Source organism: Oncorhynchus nerka, linkage group LG27 (assembly GCF_034236695.1).
Source record: "Oncorhynchus nerka isolate Pitt River linkage group LG27, Oner_Uvic_2.0, whole genome shotgun sequence".
NCBI classification, from domain to species: Eukaryota; Metazoa; Chordata; class Actinopteri; order Salmoniformes; family Salmonidae; genus Oncorhynchus; species Oncorhynchus nerka.
In genome coordinates this window covers 31,133,958-31,151,230 of record NC_088422.1, presented here as the reverse complement: position 1 = coordinate 31,151,230, position 17,273 = coordinate 31,133,958, and the positions used below count along the sequence as shown (strand labels likewise).

The 17,273-nt window shown below is 42.6% G+C and overlaps 1 protein-coding gene across 2 annotated transcripts; it reads left to right on the top strand.

Annotated features, from left to right (window-relative positions):
• Positions 1-357: 357 nt before the first annotated feature.
• Positions 358-16,915, top strand: LOC115111035 (long-chain-fatty-acid--CoA ligase 1-like). Of its 2 annotated transcripts, none has more exons than XM_029636918.2 (21): positions 358-504; positions 5,268-5,521; positions 5,722-5,836; positions 5,937-6,001; positions 6,110-6,211; positions 6,406-6,505; positions 9,763-9,941; positions 10,137-10,169; positions 10,275-10,326; positions 10,546-10,619; positions 10,925-11,002; positions 11,100-11,234; positions 11,354-11,488; positions 13,169-13,264; positions 13,364-13,436; positions 13,552-13,640; positions 13,767-13,883; positions 13,985-14,128; positions 14,246-14,347; positions 14,462-14,533; positions 14,670-16,915. In XM_029636918.2, the coding sequence occupies exons 2-21, from the start codon at positions 5,270-5,272 to the stop codon at positions 14,808-14,810; spliced, it is 2,154 nt and encodes a 717-aa protein (XP_029492778.1). In that variant the 5' UTR covers positions 358-504; positions 5,268-5,269; the 3' UTR covers positions 14,811-16,915. The 2 variants fall into 2 exon arrangements, with proteins under 2 accessions (XP_029492778.1, XP_029492780.1); XM_029636920.2 differs by lacking the exon at positions 358-504 and adding an exon at positions 560-691.
• The last annotated feature ends 358 nt before the right edge of the window (positions 16,916-17,273 follow it).

Here is a 17,273-nt window from a genome sequence, read left to right as displayed (position 1 = left end):
TTGACAGGCTACTGTTCCTGATTTATATGCTAATTTGTAAGTATTTTATTCTTGGAATGCCTTTCATGTCGCTATCCCAATTGTTTCATTGACGTGTTTATTTCATTCTATTTGGGAGACAACCAATTGAACCCTATTTTGTATTATTGAAGAATTGTGAATTATGTTGGATGATGACGATAATCCTGTCTGACATGTAGAGTTCAGTTCTATGACAATCTCTGATAGATGAGAGGTGCCTGAGGATGAGGGTATGAGACATGAGGGGCCTGAGAGATCTCCAATAGGTGGCATTATAGAGACGAGCCTGAGAGATGAGGTCTCCAGTAGGTGGCGGTATAAAGAGGGGCCTGAGGGATGAGGTCTGCAGCTGTACCCCTCTCAAGAAGAGGGGGGTTAAGGGTTACACTTTGGTGTGTTTGGTGTCGGTTGGTGATTTCGCTACTCCTGCCGAAGTAGAAGAACACAATTTGAAGAAAATTGGGTGACCTAGATTTCGTTTAGGTAAGAGTCGGTTGCCTCGAAACTATTTCTTTAAACTGTGGGGAAAGTTCTCTACTAGGTACAAATTAGCTAGAGTAGGTAATTGTAACACACTGGTAGTGACACTATTGGATACAAGCGAGTGTACTCATCGTGGGGCATTAAGTGCAATACACTCAATTTCCATTCGTTACAAGCTTTGAAACAGGTAACGTTACAGTACATTTCTGACGATTTTGAGTTGTCCTACATAATTATGTCAACGGAGAAAGAGAGAGGCGTGTGTCTTCTCTGAAGATGATGCATGTTATGTATTTGTCATGAATGGGACAGAAATAAGATTTTCGAGCTCGATATTCTAAACTTTGCAATGCATGGTAAGAAATTGTCAGCTGCCATAACAGTAGGTTATCAGTTTCAAGTAAGGATATATTTCAAATAATTCTTTATACTTTTAATTCTAGCATATGAGGTGAAAACACCCATTGCAGAATTATGTGGTCCTTCTTTTTCTCCAAACAAAGGTAATTGCTATATGGCTTGAAGCCCATTGTATTTGGCCAGCTGGACCAAACACATGTATAGTTTGAGTTCTTTGGAATTACTCCAATTGCAATTCATGCTGTACAGACATAATGTCTGGCTGCATGTACCCATGTGTCTGCATTGAGTTTGTTTTTGCAGGGGCTTTGTGAACTTTGCATTAATATTGAAGTCTATGTCTGTCTATGGAAACCACAGGCAACGTGTTTAAACGTTGTCCATGTTGCTGGAATGCAGTCTAGGCAGGGCTGAGTTGGCATACTGTTGTGTCACTGGTACAGTCAGATATTGGAGGTATAGTAACACTGGGTAAAAGTGACACCTTGGACAGCTGAAGTTTGAGTGTCCATTTATGCATAGTGGGCTGTGCTGCTTTAGTGCACAAACACACATTCAAGACAGGCCCTCCTAATCAATACCATGGGAGTCTAATGATGGTGGTAGGAGTTCTGCAAAGAACTCCTGTGTTCTCTGAGTGTGTGTTGACTCGAGTGATGCTGCTCTGTCTGCTCCTGGACAGTTAATCTTCACAGCAGCCATCACCGTGACGCATACCGTGCCATCTTTCTTCCTCTCCGCCGCCTTTCCCGTCCCTAATTGTGACTATGTCTGTGTTTTTCACGCTTCATTTGGGAATCACAGCCGAAAAACAACCGTGCATTTCACTCGTTCTCCCCCTCGCTCTGCCACTTACTCTGTCACTTCACTAACCTCACGTGTCCCCAGTGCTCTTCCCATCTCCATTCAGAGAACCGTTTGGTGTAGTGCTAGGCTATGCTGCCACTCAGTCCTTCCTCTCACCACCTGTAGTTTTCTGGGTCAGAGAATAACACGCCATTTGTCTTTCATCAGGGATGGTCTTCGAAGCCAACATGCCATTTGCTCACATGCGTAATGAGATTTTTGTAGTGTGGTGGCTTTTGATCACTGGAAATCTGGAAAATACTGAATCTCTGCTTGATGAAGAAATCCCTTGTCAACCACATTCCCCCATACACCTCTCTCCTGTGGAACATGGATCCAGGCCTGCAGTGACATAGGTACCCATGTTATTTCAGTACAGAGACAATGAGGATACAGATAGTGGCTGCAATCCTGATCCTCATTATTTTCCATGGGAGAGAATGACACATTATGTGGTTTCTGCTTTTGTCTTAGTATTGCTCTGTTTTTTAATCTCTGTTTCTGCCTGCCAGCAGGAGTGAATATGCACAGACATGCAAACTGCCCTTGGGTGTCTTGTTAAATATGTGTCACTTTTGAAACTCTTAGCTGGTGCTTTATGCTACCCTTTAATGCCTGTCTTACTGAGCAGTATAGGTGATTCATTCCAGATTGTTGCGTTTAATCTACACGTTATAACACAGCAAATATATGTTAGAGGCCTACAATGGGTGTATTTAATCCTTCTTAGATATTTCATTTGCTTAGTGACTGTTTCACATGTCTCCATTATTCCCTTTGTCTCATCTCTGTTTGGGAGTAAGTGACAGGGAAGCACAATAGTCCCTGTCTGGCTCTGACAATAGCCATAATGAATGGGACTGAGGGAGGAAGGGCGATAATGCTACATTCTAATCTAGATAAAGGGAGCAATAGGGGAACATAGGGAGATATTCTTCTGAGCAAGCCATTTGTTATGTGTCATATATGAAAGCCCATTTATTTTGTCTTTGTATACGTCAAAGGAGCCGCGGGGACCTTCCAAACTCAGACGGCCACTTTTCAGCAGGTGTTGGCTCGTACTGTAGTGCAACACTTAAGACAATTGTAGCCATATGTATTATTTTATCAGCTAAAATAATTGTAATTATTATGAATGCTGGGCACAGTATGAATTATGTGACCACTCCAACATGCCATTTTATTTGAGTTCAGGGCAATGTATTCTGGCTAGATATTGTGCATTTGGAGAGGTCCTAGAACTTTCAAAGAACTTGAAGAAAAAGTAATGAGAAAAAGAATGATGGATCTTTGGTAATTATTTTCTCCAGGGGAGCGAACTGGGACATAGTTGGCCTGGTTCAAAGACTGAAGGAGAGGGGGGTGACCACCCTTTATCCCCTTCACTTTTGAAAGAAGGGGGGAGAAAGTGGGTGAGAGGTTGAGGGGTATAGGGGAGGGGGATTTATTTGGTGATGTGAATTCCATGTGCATAAGCAGAGAAAGTGGAACTGTGGGCAAACTCCTAGTTCGGAAGGACATACGAGATTTAAAAGCCAGGAGGGTGTGAGAATGAAATGTTTTAGTAGATGTACGTTTGTTTCACATTTGTTTTGGTTAACATATTGAGTCCATGTTTCTTTCTCGTACTCTGGTTTGGTTATGAGCAATTCCAGACTGGCAGGGAAACATGAGGGTGGACCTACAGGCCATCACGCTGTCCCTCCCATCTCGCCACCAAACTCTGTTACTGTATGCATCTACTCTCTCCCTCACTCGCTCCCTCTTTATTCTCTCCTCCCTGTAGCTCCATCTACGTTGGTAGACACAGAATTGACTAAGAGTAACCTAAGCGCATGTTTCTGGTTAGCCAATCATGATTACTTCCGAGTCCCTCTCCCCTATACACCCCAGCCCATTCATTCTCCTCAGTCCCCTTGTCTATCTGCTGAGCTGGAGGGCCAGTGTGATTCGGCTGGGCTTTTTAAAAACAGTGGATGTTGCAATATTTAGTTTTGGTCACCAAGTTTGTTTGTAATTTTGCTTTATTCATTTTGGGCTGCATACGATCTGTCAGTCTCATTCCTAATTGTTCCATAAACATTTACTCCCCCCCCCCCCCCCCAAAGGAGTGGGCTCACTCACGATTTTGCCTAAGAACACAGCCATGAATAGAGAATGGTACCAACACATCCTCCGAGAGCAACTTCTCCCAACCATCCAGGAACAGTTTGGTGATGAACAATGCCTTTTCCAGCATGATGGATCACCTTGCCATAAGGAAAAAGTGATAATTAAGTGGACCAGGGAACAAAACATCGATATTTTGGGTCCATGGCCAGGAAACACCCCAGACCTTAATCCCATTGAGAACTTGTGGTCAATCCTCAAGAGGCGGGTGGACAAACATAACCCCACAAATTCTGACAAATTCCAAGCATTGATTATGCGAGAATGGGCAGCCATCAGTCTGGATGTGGCTCAGAAGTTATTTGACCGCATGCCAGGCCGGATTGCAGAAGTCTTGAAAAAGAAGGGTCAACACTGCAAATATTGACTCTTTGTATCAACTTCATGTAATTGTCATTGAAAGCCTTTGACACTTATGAAATGCTAGTAAAAATATCTAAAGACACTGAATCGGAAAACTTTGAAAATGAATATTTGTCATTCTCAAAACTTTTGGCCACGACTGTGGAATACTATTGTATAAGGGAGATTAACTCTTCTTTCTTGCATACAGCACATGCTTTATGTTCTGTTTCTAAAGTACAATAGCACCTGGATGTCTTTTCACAAGTTTGTAGAGAATTCCTGGATGTAATTGCTTCCCCTTTCACGTTTGACTCTCTCATTATATTTCTCTCACATTCATTCAGGCAAATTCTCTCTCTCTCAATTCAATTTTTTCAATTCAAGGGCTTTATTGGCATGGGAAACATGTGTTAACATTGCCAAAGCAAGTGAGGTAGACAACATGCAAAGTGAATATATAAAGTGAAAAACAACAAAAATGAACAGTAAACATTACACATACAGAAGTTTCAAAACAGTAAAGACATTACAAATGTCATATTTTATATATATATATATACAGTGTTTTAACAATGTACAAATGGTTAAAGGACACAAGATAAAATAAATAAGCATAAATATGGGTTGTATTTACAATGGTGTTTGTTCTTCACTGGTTGCCCTTTTCTCGTGGCAACAGGTCACAAATCTTGCTACTGTGGAATTTCACCCAGTAGATATGGGAGTTTTTCAAAATTGGATTTGTTTTCGAATTCTTTGTGGATCTGTGTAATCTGAGGGAAATATGTCTCTCTAATATGGTCATACATTGGGCAGGAGGTTAGGAAGTGCAGCTCAGTTTCCACCTCATTTTGTGGGCAGTGAGCACATATGCTCACTGAGTCTGTACATAGTCAAAGCTTTCCTTAATTTTGGGTCAGTCACAGTGGTCAGGTATTCTGCCGCTATGTACTATCTGTGTAGGGCCAAATAGCATTCTAGTTTGCTCTGTTTTTTTGTTAATTCTTTCCAATGTGTTAAGTAATTATATCTCTCTCTCTCAGCTATGCATTTTCAGGAGTGGTTACAATCCCTTCGTACCAGTGGGGGGGTTCGAGGACCTGAAAACAAAGACTTCTGGAGCCTTGTCCCCTCTCTCCCTTTGTCGTCCTCTTTCTCCTTCTCCTCCCTCTCTCTATCCCCGTCCTCTCTGCTGGGTATAGGGGCTCTGGCCTCCTTCACTGCATACTGGCTGGTGACTCGCCCTCGGCCCATGCGCCCCCCTTGTGATCTGAATGCCCAGTCTATCCCTGTACAGGTGAGAGTATTGTGTTCTTGAAGCTTCAAGGAGCAGATGAGTGTTAGTAAGAGTAATATTTATTCAGAACAGTCATGTTTGTGTGAGTAATAGTAGTTGTATTTATCGCTGTATTTTGGTTTATAGTTATACTACTACATTAACGTTGATTACATTAAAGAGCTGAAGAGGGAGAGTTTTATGGAGTCTGTGTATTGCAGGGAGAGCCCAATTGGAGGCGTTCAGCTTTGCTCAAGGATGATGTTCTGTTGGAGTTCTACTATGATGACACCAGGACAGCCTATGACATGTTCCAGAGAGGACTGAGAGTGGCAGGTGAGCTGGCCGGACACAGTGGACTAACAGGCTAGTTGGGAGCACTGACAACTTACCAGACATGCCAGAGTGTACCTGACTAGATTGTGTTGATGCACAGGGGATGGCCCATGCCTTGGCTTCAGGAAACCTGGGGAACCTTACCAGTGGATATCCTACACTGAGGTCTGTGGATCTTTGGTCTTTGATTATTATTACCAGGTAATTACATTATAAGGTATGCTCAAGCTCTATTAATTTAATTATTGTTGCTGTCTGATTGTCCTGTTTTAGGTGGCTGAACAGGCACAGGTGCTGGGCTCTGGGCTTTTGGGCAAAGGCTGCCAACCAAACCCTGAGCAGTTAGTTGGAATATTTGCCCAGAACAGGCCAGAGGTACAGAAGGCTACACATTCCTTCCCTGCTATTCTACATAGTGAGATGCCATGATGTTTAATCCTAAGATTTCCCTGTCTGTTAGAGCACTGTCCTTGTAGAGACTCCACTAATGTAGTGACCAAGCATCAGTTAGGAAGGAGTCTGGGCTCTGTCTTTCTAATAGTGATGCTGTCTCCCTCTGTTGGTGGCAGTGGATCATTTCAGAGCTGGCCTGCTACACCTTCTCAATGGCTGTGGTGCCCCTGTATGACACACTTGGAGAGGAGGCCATGGTGCATATCCTCAACCTGGGTAATGCTGGAATACTCTGTTACAACATACTGTTATATATATATATATATATATATTAGTACCAGTCAAAAGTTGACAGACCTACTCATTCCAGGGTTTTTCTTTATTTTTTACTATTTTAATAGTGAATACAACAAAGCTATTAAATAACACATCTGGAAGGATGTAGTAACCAAAAAAAGTGTTATACAAATCAAAATATGTTTTATATTTGAGACTTCAAAGTAGCCACCCTTTGCCTTGATGACAACTTTGCACACTCTTGGCATTCTCTCAGCCAGCTTCATGTGGTAGTCACCTGGAATGCATTTCAAGTAACAGGTGTTCCTTGTTAAAAGTTAATTTGTGGAATTTCTTTCCTTAATGTGTTTGAGCCAATAAGTTGTGTGGTGACAAGGTACGGGTGGTATACAGAAGATAACCCTATTTGGTAAAAGACCCAAGTCCATATTATGGCAAGAACAGCTCAGATAAGAAAAGAGAAATGACAGTTCATCATCCACCATGAAGGTCAGTTAATCCGGAAAATGTCACGGACTTTGAAAGTTTCTTCAAGTGCAGTCGCAAAAACCAACAAGCGCTACGATGAGGACCGCCACAGGAAAGGAAGACCCAGAGTTACCTCTGCAGCAGAGGATTAGAGTTACCAGCCTCAGCAATCGGCAATTAACTGCACCTCAGATTGCAGCCCAAAAAAATGCTTCACAAAGTTCAAGTAACAGACACATCTCAACATCAACTGTTCAGAGGAGACTGTGAATCAGGCTTTCCTGGTTGAATTGCTGCAAAAAACTACTACTAAAGACACCAATAAGAAGACTTGCTTGGGCCAAGAAACACGAGCAATGGACATTAGACTGGTGGAAATCTTTCCTTTTGGTCTGATGTCCAAATTTGAGATTTTCAGATGCAACCGCCGTGTCTTTGTGAGATGCAGAGTAGGTGAACAGATGATCTCCACATGTGTGGATCCCCTCATGAAGCATGGAGGAGGTGGTGTGGGGGTGCTTTGCTGTTGATCCTGTCTGTGATTTATTTCGAATTCAAGGCACGCTTAACCAGCATGGCTACCACAGCATTCTGCAGCAATACGCCATCCCATCTGGTTTGCACTTAGTCCCACTATCTATCATTTGTTTTTCAACAGGACAATAACCCAACACACCTCAAGGCTGTGTAAGGGATATTTGACCAAGAATGAGAGTGATTGAGTGCTGCATCAGATGACCTGGCCTCCACAATCACCAAACCTCAACTAAATTGAGATGCATTGGGATGAGTAGGACCGCAGATTGAAGGAAAAGCAGCCACAAGTGCTCCGCATATGTGGGACCTCCTTCAAGATTGTTGGAAAAGCATTCCAGGTGAAGCTGGTTGAGAGCATGCTGAGTGTGCATCAAGGCAAAGGGTGGATACTTTGAAGAATCTCAAATATAAAATATATTTTGATTTAACACTTTTTTGGTTACTCCATCATTCCATTTGTGTTTAATAGTTTTGATGTCTTCACTATTATTCTACAATGTAGAAAATAGTCAAAGTTAACAAAAACCCTGGAATGAGTAAGTGTGGCTAAACTTTTGACTAGTACTATGTATATAATATACAGTTGAAGTCGGAAGTTTACATACACCCAGGTTGGAGTCATTAAAACTCGTTTTTCAACCACTCCACAAATGTCTTGTTAACAAACTGTAGTTTTTGCAAGTTGGTTAGGACATCTACTTTGTGCATGACACAAGTCATTTTTCCAACAATTGTTGGAATAATTCACTTTCACAATTCCAGTGGGTCAGAAGTTTACATACACTAAGTTGACTGTGCCTTTAAACAGTTTGGAAAATTCCTGAAAATTATGTCATGGCTTTAGAAGCTTCTGACATCATTTCAGTCAATTGGAGGTGTACCTGTGGATATATTACAAGGCTTACCATCAAACTCAGTGCCTCTTTGCTTGACATCATGGGAAAATTAAAAGAAATCAGCCAAGACAAGTCTGGTTGATCCTTGAGAGCAATTTCCAAACACCTGAATGTACCACGTTCATCTGTACAAACAGTGGTATGCAAATATAAACACCATGCAGCCGTCATACCGCTCAGGAAGGAGATGCGTTAAGTCTCCTAGAGATGAACATGCTTTGGTGTGAACAGGGCAAATCAATCCCAGAACAACAGCAAAGGACCTTGTGAAGATGCTGGAGGAAACTGGTACAAAGGTCTCTATATCCACAGTAAAACGATTCTTATATAGACAGAACCTGAAGGCCCCTCAGGAAGGAAGAAGCCACTGCTCCAAAACCACCATTTAAAAAGGCCAGACTACAGTTTGCAACTGCACATGGGGACAAAGGTTGTAATTTTTGGAGAAATGTCCTCTGGTCTGATGAAACAAAAATAGAACTGTTTGGCCATAATGACCATCGTTATGTTTGGAGGAAAAAGGGGGAGGCTTGCAAGCCGAAGAACACCATCCCAACTGTGACGCATGGGGGTGCTTTGCTGCAGGAGGGACTGGTGCACGTCACAAAATAGATGGCATCATGAAGGAGGAAAATTACGTGGATAAATTTAAGCAACATCTCAAGACCTCAGTCAGGAAGTTAAAGCTTGGTCGCGAATGGGTCTTCCAAATGGACAATGACCCCAAGCCTACTTCCAAAGTTGTGGCAAAATGGCTTAAGGACAACAAAGTCAAGGTATTAGTGGCCATCACAAAGCCCTGAACTCAATCCCATAGACAATTTGTTGGCAGAACTTAAAAAGTGTGTTTGTGAGCAAGGAGGCCTGCAAACCTGACTCGGTTACACCAGCTCTGTCAGGAGGAATGGGCCAAAATTTGCCCAACTTATTGTGGGAAGCTTGTGGAAGGCTACTCAAAACGTTTGACCCAAGTTCAACAATTTTAAAGGCAATGCTACCAAATACTAATTGAGTGAATGTAAACTTCTGACCCACTGGGAATATGAAATAAATAAAAACTGAAATAAATCATTCTCTCTACTATTATTCTGACATTTCACATTCTTAAAATAAAGTGGTGATCCTAACTGATCTAAGACTGGGAATTTTTACTATGACTAAATGTCAGGAATTGTGATAAACAGAGTTTAAATGTATTTGGCTACATTGTGTATATAAACTTCCGACTTCAACTGTATGGGTGTGTTGGTTGTGTGTATTTATTTATTTATTGGTCCACTCCTATACCACTGTCCTTTTAATCTTTATGTTAATTTTGGCTGTTTCACCTCCTAGCTGAGATCTCCCTGGTGATCTGTGACAAGGAGGAGAAGGCAGACTCCCTTCTGGGGAATAAGGAGAAGGGTGTGACTCCTACTCTCTCCTGTCTGGTGCTCTTCAATCCCTGCAGTGATGCCATAGTGGAGAGGGGGAAGAACTGTGGAGTGGAGATTCTTGAACTCACACAGCTCATGGTGGGAGGAGGGTAGATGTATCAAATGTAAAGAGAATGAATTGATAGAATAGATGCCTGCTTCTTTGGTTGTGATACTGGATCAACATCACAAACAAAAGATCCCATCACACACCCTGTCGCTGGGGTTAGAAGTCACCTTGAGTACCACAGACATGACCGTGTGTGTGTGTGTGTGTGTGTGTGTGTATTACAGGAACTTGGACGACAGAACCTCAAAGATCCTGCGGTGAGTTTTTCTCTGGTAAATGTCGATTGGGTCACAATTACAGTTTTTGCTGCTTCCCTACTGTATTTGATCCTGTTGTCATTCATCCGTGTCTGTTTGTTGCAGCCACCCCAACCCCAGGACCTGGCAGTCGTGTGCTTCACCAGTGGAACCACAGGTACCATGTGTTTTTATAGATCTCTGTGTGAGTCCTCAAGTACCCCCACTACCCTGCATGTTAATCATATACTTAAGCATTTACCCACGCTACTAGGAATGTGCCCATGGGGGCCCACTGACAACCTCTCATTAAGTTATGAGATAAATTCTGGTGTTACACAGAGCCGTGCAGTGATGCCCTCCTCCAAACTAAACTGTGTTCTGTTTATTTGACCAGGAAAGCCCAAGGGAGCCATGATCACCCACGGCAACATCGCCTCCAATTCCTCCTCTGTTATTAAGATCCTGGAGGTCTGTTCTGGCTCCCACCTCCGTCTTGAATTCAGGAGTTTCATGGCTAGCTACATTTTCTCTCTATTTGTCTCACTCCATCCCTCGTTCCATCTCTCTCTCTGTTCTTCTCCCTGTAGTGTTTTAAGAGATGATAAATGGGATGTTTAATAGCCCTTGTGAATGCGAAATAGTTTACCCATAATTGTCCTTGTAAAATATACATTGCTGTTGTAAAATCTAGATTGCATATTTTAATTGGTTGTATGTCATCTCTATTATCCACTAACTTTTTTTTATGCGTCAATTATTTCCCTCCATTACAGGGGTCATTTGTAATTCAGCAAGAGGACGTGTCAATATCCTACCTGCCTCTTGCCCACATGTTTGAGAGGATGATTCAGGTAGCTCACCCTCTTATGATTACAATAATACTTTTCTATGTCTGTCTTGGTGACTATACATGTCAGACAGTGCTCTAAATGCTCCTGTCTGCCTCAGGTGTCCATGCTATGTCATGGGGCCAGGGTAGGATTCTACCAGGGGGATATCTCCCTGCTCATGGATGATATTAAGACTCTGAAACCCACCTTCTTCCCAGTGGTGCCTCGCCTACTCAACCGCATCTACGACAAGGTCAGCAGATCAGTGCAAATCCTATGATACTGTACCAACCATACAATTGGTATTTGTTTATGTGGCCTTACTTCTATTTTTTTCTATGCTCTCTTCTGTGTGCATGCATGTCTGTGTAGATCTTAGGCTCCGTGACGTCCCCATTGCGCCGGGCAGTGCTTCACTATGCAGTGAGGAGGAAGCAGGCTGAGCTCAGCAGTGGGGTGGTACGTAACAACAGTCTGTGGGACAGGCTGGTGTTCAACAGGATTCAGGTACGTCACTGAACACATACAGTGTATTCAGACCCCTTTTTTTTCTCCACATTTTGGTATGTTACAGCCTTATTCTAACATTAATTAAATATGTTTTTTTCTCATCAATTTACACACAATACCCCATAATGACAGAGTGAAATCAGGTTTTTAGACATTTTTGCAAATCTATTAAAAATAAATACCTTAAGTATTCAGACCCTTTGCTATGAGACTCAGAATTTGAGCTCAGGTACATCCTGTTTCCATTGATCATCATTGAGATGTTTCTACAACTTAATTGGAGTCCACCTGTGGTAAATTCAATTGATTGGACACACACCTGTCTATATAAGGTCCCACAGTTGACAGTGCATGTCAGAGCAAAAACCAAGCCATGAGGTCGAATGAATTGTCCATAGAGCTCCGAGACAGGATTGTGTCGAGGCACAGATCTGGGGAAGGGTACCAAACCATTTCTGCAGTATTGAAGGTCCCCAAGAACACAGTGGCCTCCATAATTCTTAAATGGAAGAAGTTTGGAACCACCAATACTCTTACTAGAGCTGGCCACCTGGCCAAATTTAGCAATCGGGGGAAAAGGGCCTTGGTCAGGGAGGTGACCAAGAACCCTATGATCACTCTGACAGAGCAGAGTTCCTCTGTGGAGATGGAAGAACCTTCCAGAAGGACAACCATCTCTGCAGCACTCCACCACTGTGGGGATGGAAGAACCTTCCAGAAGGACAACCATCTCTGCAGCACTCCAACAATCAGGTCTTTATGGTAGTGGCAGCATCATGCTGTAGGGTTGTTTTTCAGGGACTGGGAGACTAGTCAGAATCAAGAAAAAGATGAACGGAGCAGGGTACAGAGAGTCTTGATGAAAACCTGCTCCAGAGCGTTAGGTCTTTAGACTGGGGTGAAGGTTCACCTTCCAACAGGACAACGACCCTAAGCACACAAGCAAGACAATGCAGGAGTGGCTTCAGGACAAGTTTCTGAATGTCCTTGAGTGGCCCAGCCAGAGCCCGGACTTGAACCCGATCTAACATCTCTGGAGAGACCTGAAAATAGCTGTGCCCCGACGCTCCCCATCCAACGTGACAGAGCTTGAGAAGCTCTGCAGAGAAGAATGGGAGAAATTCCCCAAATACAGTTGTGCCAAGATTATAGTGTCCATACCCAAGAAGACTCAATATTGTAATCGCTGCCAAAGGTGCCTCAACAAAGTTGAGGCGGCAGGTTAGAGCGTTGGACTAGTAACCGAAAGGTTGCAAGATCGAATCCCCGAGCTGACAAGGTAAAAATCTGTCATTCTGCCCCTGAACAAGGTAGTTAACCCACTGTTCCTAGGTCGTCATTGAAAATAAGAATTTGTTCTTAACTGACTTACCTAGTTAAATAAATAAAAGTACTGAGTATAGGGTCTGAATACTTATGTATATTATTATTCAGTTTTTTTTATTTTATATATTTGCAAAAATGTCTAACGTGTTTTTGCTTTGTTATTATGGGCTATTGTGTATAGATTTGAGGGAAAATCTATTTAATACATTTTAGAATAAGGCTGTAGGGTAACAAAATGTGGAAAAAGTCAAGGGGTCTGAATACTTTCTTAATGCACTGTTAAGTCTCCCTTTTCAGAAAACTGTATTTGTTAGATGTAATTGGATTCTCGTTGTTTCTTTTGTGTTTCAGGCTAATTTAGGAGGTAATCTGAGGTTCATCCTGACCGCCTCGGCCCCCATCTCCCCCACCGTGCTCTCCTTCCTCAGGGCCACCCTCGGCTGTCTGGTGAGAATACCTGCCTGGAGCTCAGACTAAATATGTGGGTTTATTTCAGATGGGGGTGTGAGGTTTAGTGATGTGGAATGTGCCTGCTGCTCTGTGCAGATCTTTGAGGGCTACGGGCAGACTGAATGCACAGCAGGCTGCACCTTCTCCATGCCAGGTGACTGGAGTGCAGGTAAGGGCTGACTGACTATGGGAAACTCTGTACTTCATATCTGGAGACAACTAGTCACTGATCCCAGTAGCTGCGTGTTGGTTATACTCTGGTACTGTGTGTGTGTGTCTCTCAGGCCATGTTGGTGCTCCATTGCCCTGTGCCATGGTGAAGTTGATTGACATTCCTGATATGAACTATTATGCCAAGAACGGAGAAGGAGAGGTGAGGTGGTAACAAAGCATCATTGTGTTATTGTACAACATACCCAGCAAAAATGTATCCCTCTGGCTGTTGTGTATCATATGCTGTTCCTATATTAACACTGTTCCTACCTTTCTGCTGAGTTAGATCTGTATCCGTGGCCACAGTGTGTTCCGGGGATACCTGAAAGATGAGGAGAAAACAACAGAGGCCCTGGACCGTGATGGCTGGCTGCACAGTGGAGACGTGGGCCAGTGGTTACCGGTGAGCTGGGTTACAATGGAGGACAATGATCAGTAGATCCTCCAGTCAGTCAAGTCATGTAGATTTTTATGTGAATGTGTGTCGGTATGTTTTCCTGTTAGAATGGGACACTTCGCATCATCGACAGGAAGAAGCACATCTTCAAGCTGTCCCAGGGAGAGTACATTGCCCCTGAGAAGATTGAGAATGTCTACATGCGTTGTGTCCCTGTGCTACAGGTCTTTGTGCACGGAGACAGCCTACAGGTATTTGTGATATTCTGGTACTCTTATATTCACTCTCAGAGAATAGTCCCTTTTCTAAGAATCAGTCATTCTTTCTAACACTGTTTTGTTTCTTCTGTGTGAATGTCCTCTTTCCAGTCTCACCTGATTGGTATTGTTGTGCCAGACCCAGAAGTGTTCATTGACTGGGTTAAGAAGAGGGGAATCGTTGGATCCTATGAGGAACTCTGCCAGAATCCAGTATGTGACGTCACCCTGGTTCACTCAATAGGCCATCTGCACCTTTACAATGTTTGCTGTTGTTGGATTGTATCAATTCTGAAGGTACTGATTTGAAATCTTCTCTCACTACAGGATGTGAAGAAAGAAGTGTTAGAAGACATGACAGCCGTGGGGAAGGAAGCTGGGCTGAAGTCATTTGAGCAGGTGAGGAATCTTCAACATGAATACAGGCATACATTGACTTCATATTTGTAACAAATGGTATATGGTGTAACAGGAAACTGAATACAACATAAAGACATGAGTCTGATCCTTTTGCCATCTCTTTCCTCACTGTCAGGTGAAGGACCTGCACCTGCATCCAGAGATGTTCAGCGTGAGCAACGGTCTCCTCACCCCCACTCTGAAGACCAGACGAGTGGACATCCACAGGGTCTTCCAGGAACAGATCACAAACATGTATAGCACAACAGCCATCTAGAAGTCCTCTATCCACTAACATGCTCACACACACCAATGACATTTACAGTTGAAGTCGGGAAGTTTACATACACTTAGGTTGGAGTCATTAAAACTTGTTTTTCAACCACTCCACAAATGTTTTGTTAACAAACTATAGTTTTGGCAAGTCGGTTAGGGCATCTAAGTAATTTTTCCAACAATTGTTTACAGACAGATTATTTCACTTATAATTCACTTTCACAATTCCAGTGGGTCAGAAGTTTACATACACTAAGTTGACTGTGCCTTTAAACAGCTTGGAAAATTCCAGAAAATTATGTCATGGCTTTAGAAGCTTCTGATAGGGTAAATTACATAATCTGAGTCAATTGGAGGTGTACCTGTGGATGTATTTCAAGGCCTACCTTCAAACTCTGCCTCTTTGCTTGACATGGGAAAATCAAACCACAAGTCTGGTTCATCCTTGGGAGCAATTTCCAAACACCTGAAGGTACAACGTTCATCTGCACAAACAATAGTATGCAAGTATAAACACCATGGGACAATGCAGCTGTCATACCGCTCAGGAAGGAGACGCATTCTGTCTCCTAGAGATGAACGTACTTTGGTTCGAAAAGTGCAAATCAATCCCAGAACAACAGCAAAGGACACTGTGAAGATGCTGGAGGAAACAGTTACAAAAGTATCTATATCCACAGTAAAACGAGTCCTATATAGACGGAACCTGAAAGGCCACTCAGGAAGGAAGCAGCTACTGCTCCAAAACTGCCATAAAAAAGCCAGACTATGGTTTGCAACTGCATATGGGGACAAAGATCGTACTTTTTTGGAGAAATGTCCTCTGGTCTGATGAAACAAAAATAGAACTGTTTGGCCATAATGACCATCGTTATGTTTGGAGGAAAAAGGGGGAGGCTTGCAAGCCGAAGAACACCATCCAAACCGTGAAGCACAGGGGTGCTTTGCTGCAGGAGGGACTGGTACACTTCACAAAATAGATGGATCATGAGGGAGGAAAATTTATGTGGATATATTGAAACAACATCTCAAGACATCAGTCAGGAAGTTAAAGCTTGGTCGCAAATGGGTCTTACAAATGGACAATGACCCCAAGCATACTTCCAAAGTTGTGGCAAAATGGCTTAAGGACAACAAAGTCAAGGTATTGGAGTGGCCATCAAAGCCCTGACCTCAATCCTATAGAAAATGTGTGGGCAGAACTGAAAAAGCGTGTGGGAACAAGGAGGCCTACATACCTGACTCCGTTACACCAGCTCTGTCAGCAGGAATGGGCCAAAATTCACCCAACTTATTGTGGAAAGCTTGTGGAAGGCTACCCAAAACGTTTGACCCAAGTTCAACAATTTAAAGGCAATGCTACCAAATACACTCAATTAGTATGTAAACTTCTGACCCACTGGGAATGTGAAGTAAATCATTCTCTCTACTATTATTCTAACATTTCACATTCTTTAAACAAAGTGGTGACCCTAACTGACCAAAGACAGGGAATTTTTACTAGGATTAGTTTAAATCTATTTGGCTAAGGTGTATGTAAACTTCTGACTTCAACTGTACATGAACTGTCTGTGTTTTCTGTAATTGGACAAAGATATGCAGTTTGTTGGATCTCACTATAGTACTAAAAACGGAGCATGTAGCCATGCCAATAGAGGTTATTGCTACAGTACACCGCTCAATACTATCAAACACAATTGGTACGGTTTTCAGGGGATTCCATACTTTTTAGATCTTTGGACATACATCAGTATGTCAAATGTATTTTCAATGTTTAAATATCATAGACAGTAGGAACAACAGCATTAAATGGGACCAAACTATTTTCCTTGCAGAAAACCTGGCCATTTTTTTAAATGGTAGAGTGAGTGGGTAAGTAGACATTAAGGTGAGCCTGATATTGCCCCCCTGGACGACACTTCCATCCCTCTGACCAATACGTAGCATCTAAACCTCGGGAAAGCTGTTTCTTACAGTGCAAAATAATGAATATTCACTTGTGTATTCTTTGATTCTAGAGATGATTTAGTGTTCTCAGTGAAGCTGTGGCTGAGATACAGTAGCTTTGAACAAGATATCTGCAATAAATCATTCCCATTTACTGACCACTGTCCTTTCTCAAGTTATATAAGGGATTCAACTGAAACATTACCCTTAAAGACATGCTCCAGAACTTTAAACCTGCTTTGGGCTGGGTGTGTCAGTGTAGTTCATACTACGAGCAGAATTACCATTTCTCAATAGCCATTACATCCTTAGTTTGAAAGGGATTGTGCTGTGTCGTTTTCCCCACATGGGCCAGCCCCTAGCAATTCAAGATGCAGTCAATGAGCTTCGGCCCCTCGCCATTTGGGTGACCGCTAGAAAGATGCATACACAGTAGAGGCCGAGAAAACACAATGTGGTGCACATATGGCATAACATTTTCGGGGACTATTTTTAAAACTACTGGCAAGACATTATA

What these genes read in the sequence shown, in the direction of transcription:
- LOC115111035 (XM_029636918.2), top strand. Translation starts at nt 5,270, where the DNA reads ATGCATTTTCAGGAGTGGTTACAATCCCTTCGTACCAGTGGGGGGGTT. An exon ending in TTGAACTCACACAGCTCATG is followed by an intron (nt 9,942 to 10,136) that starts GTGGGAGGAGGG and finishes TGTGTATTACAG; the next exon opens with GAACTTGGACGACAGAACCT. An exon ending in CTTCACCAGTGGAACCACAG is followed by an intron (nt 10,327 to 10,545) that starts GTACCATGTGTT and finishes TTATTTGACCAG; the next exon opens with GAAAGCCCAAGGGAGCCATG.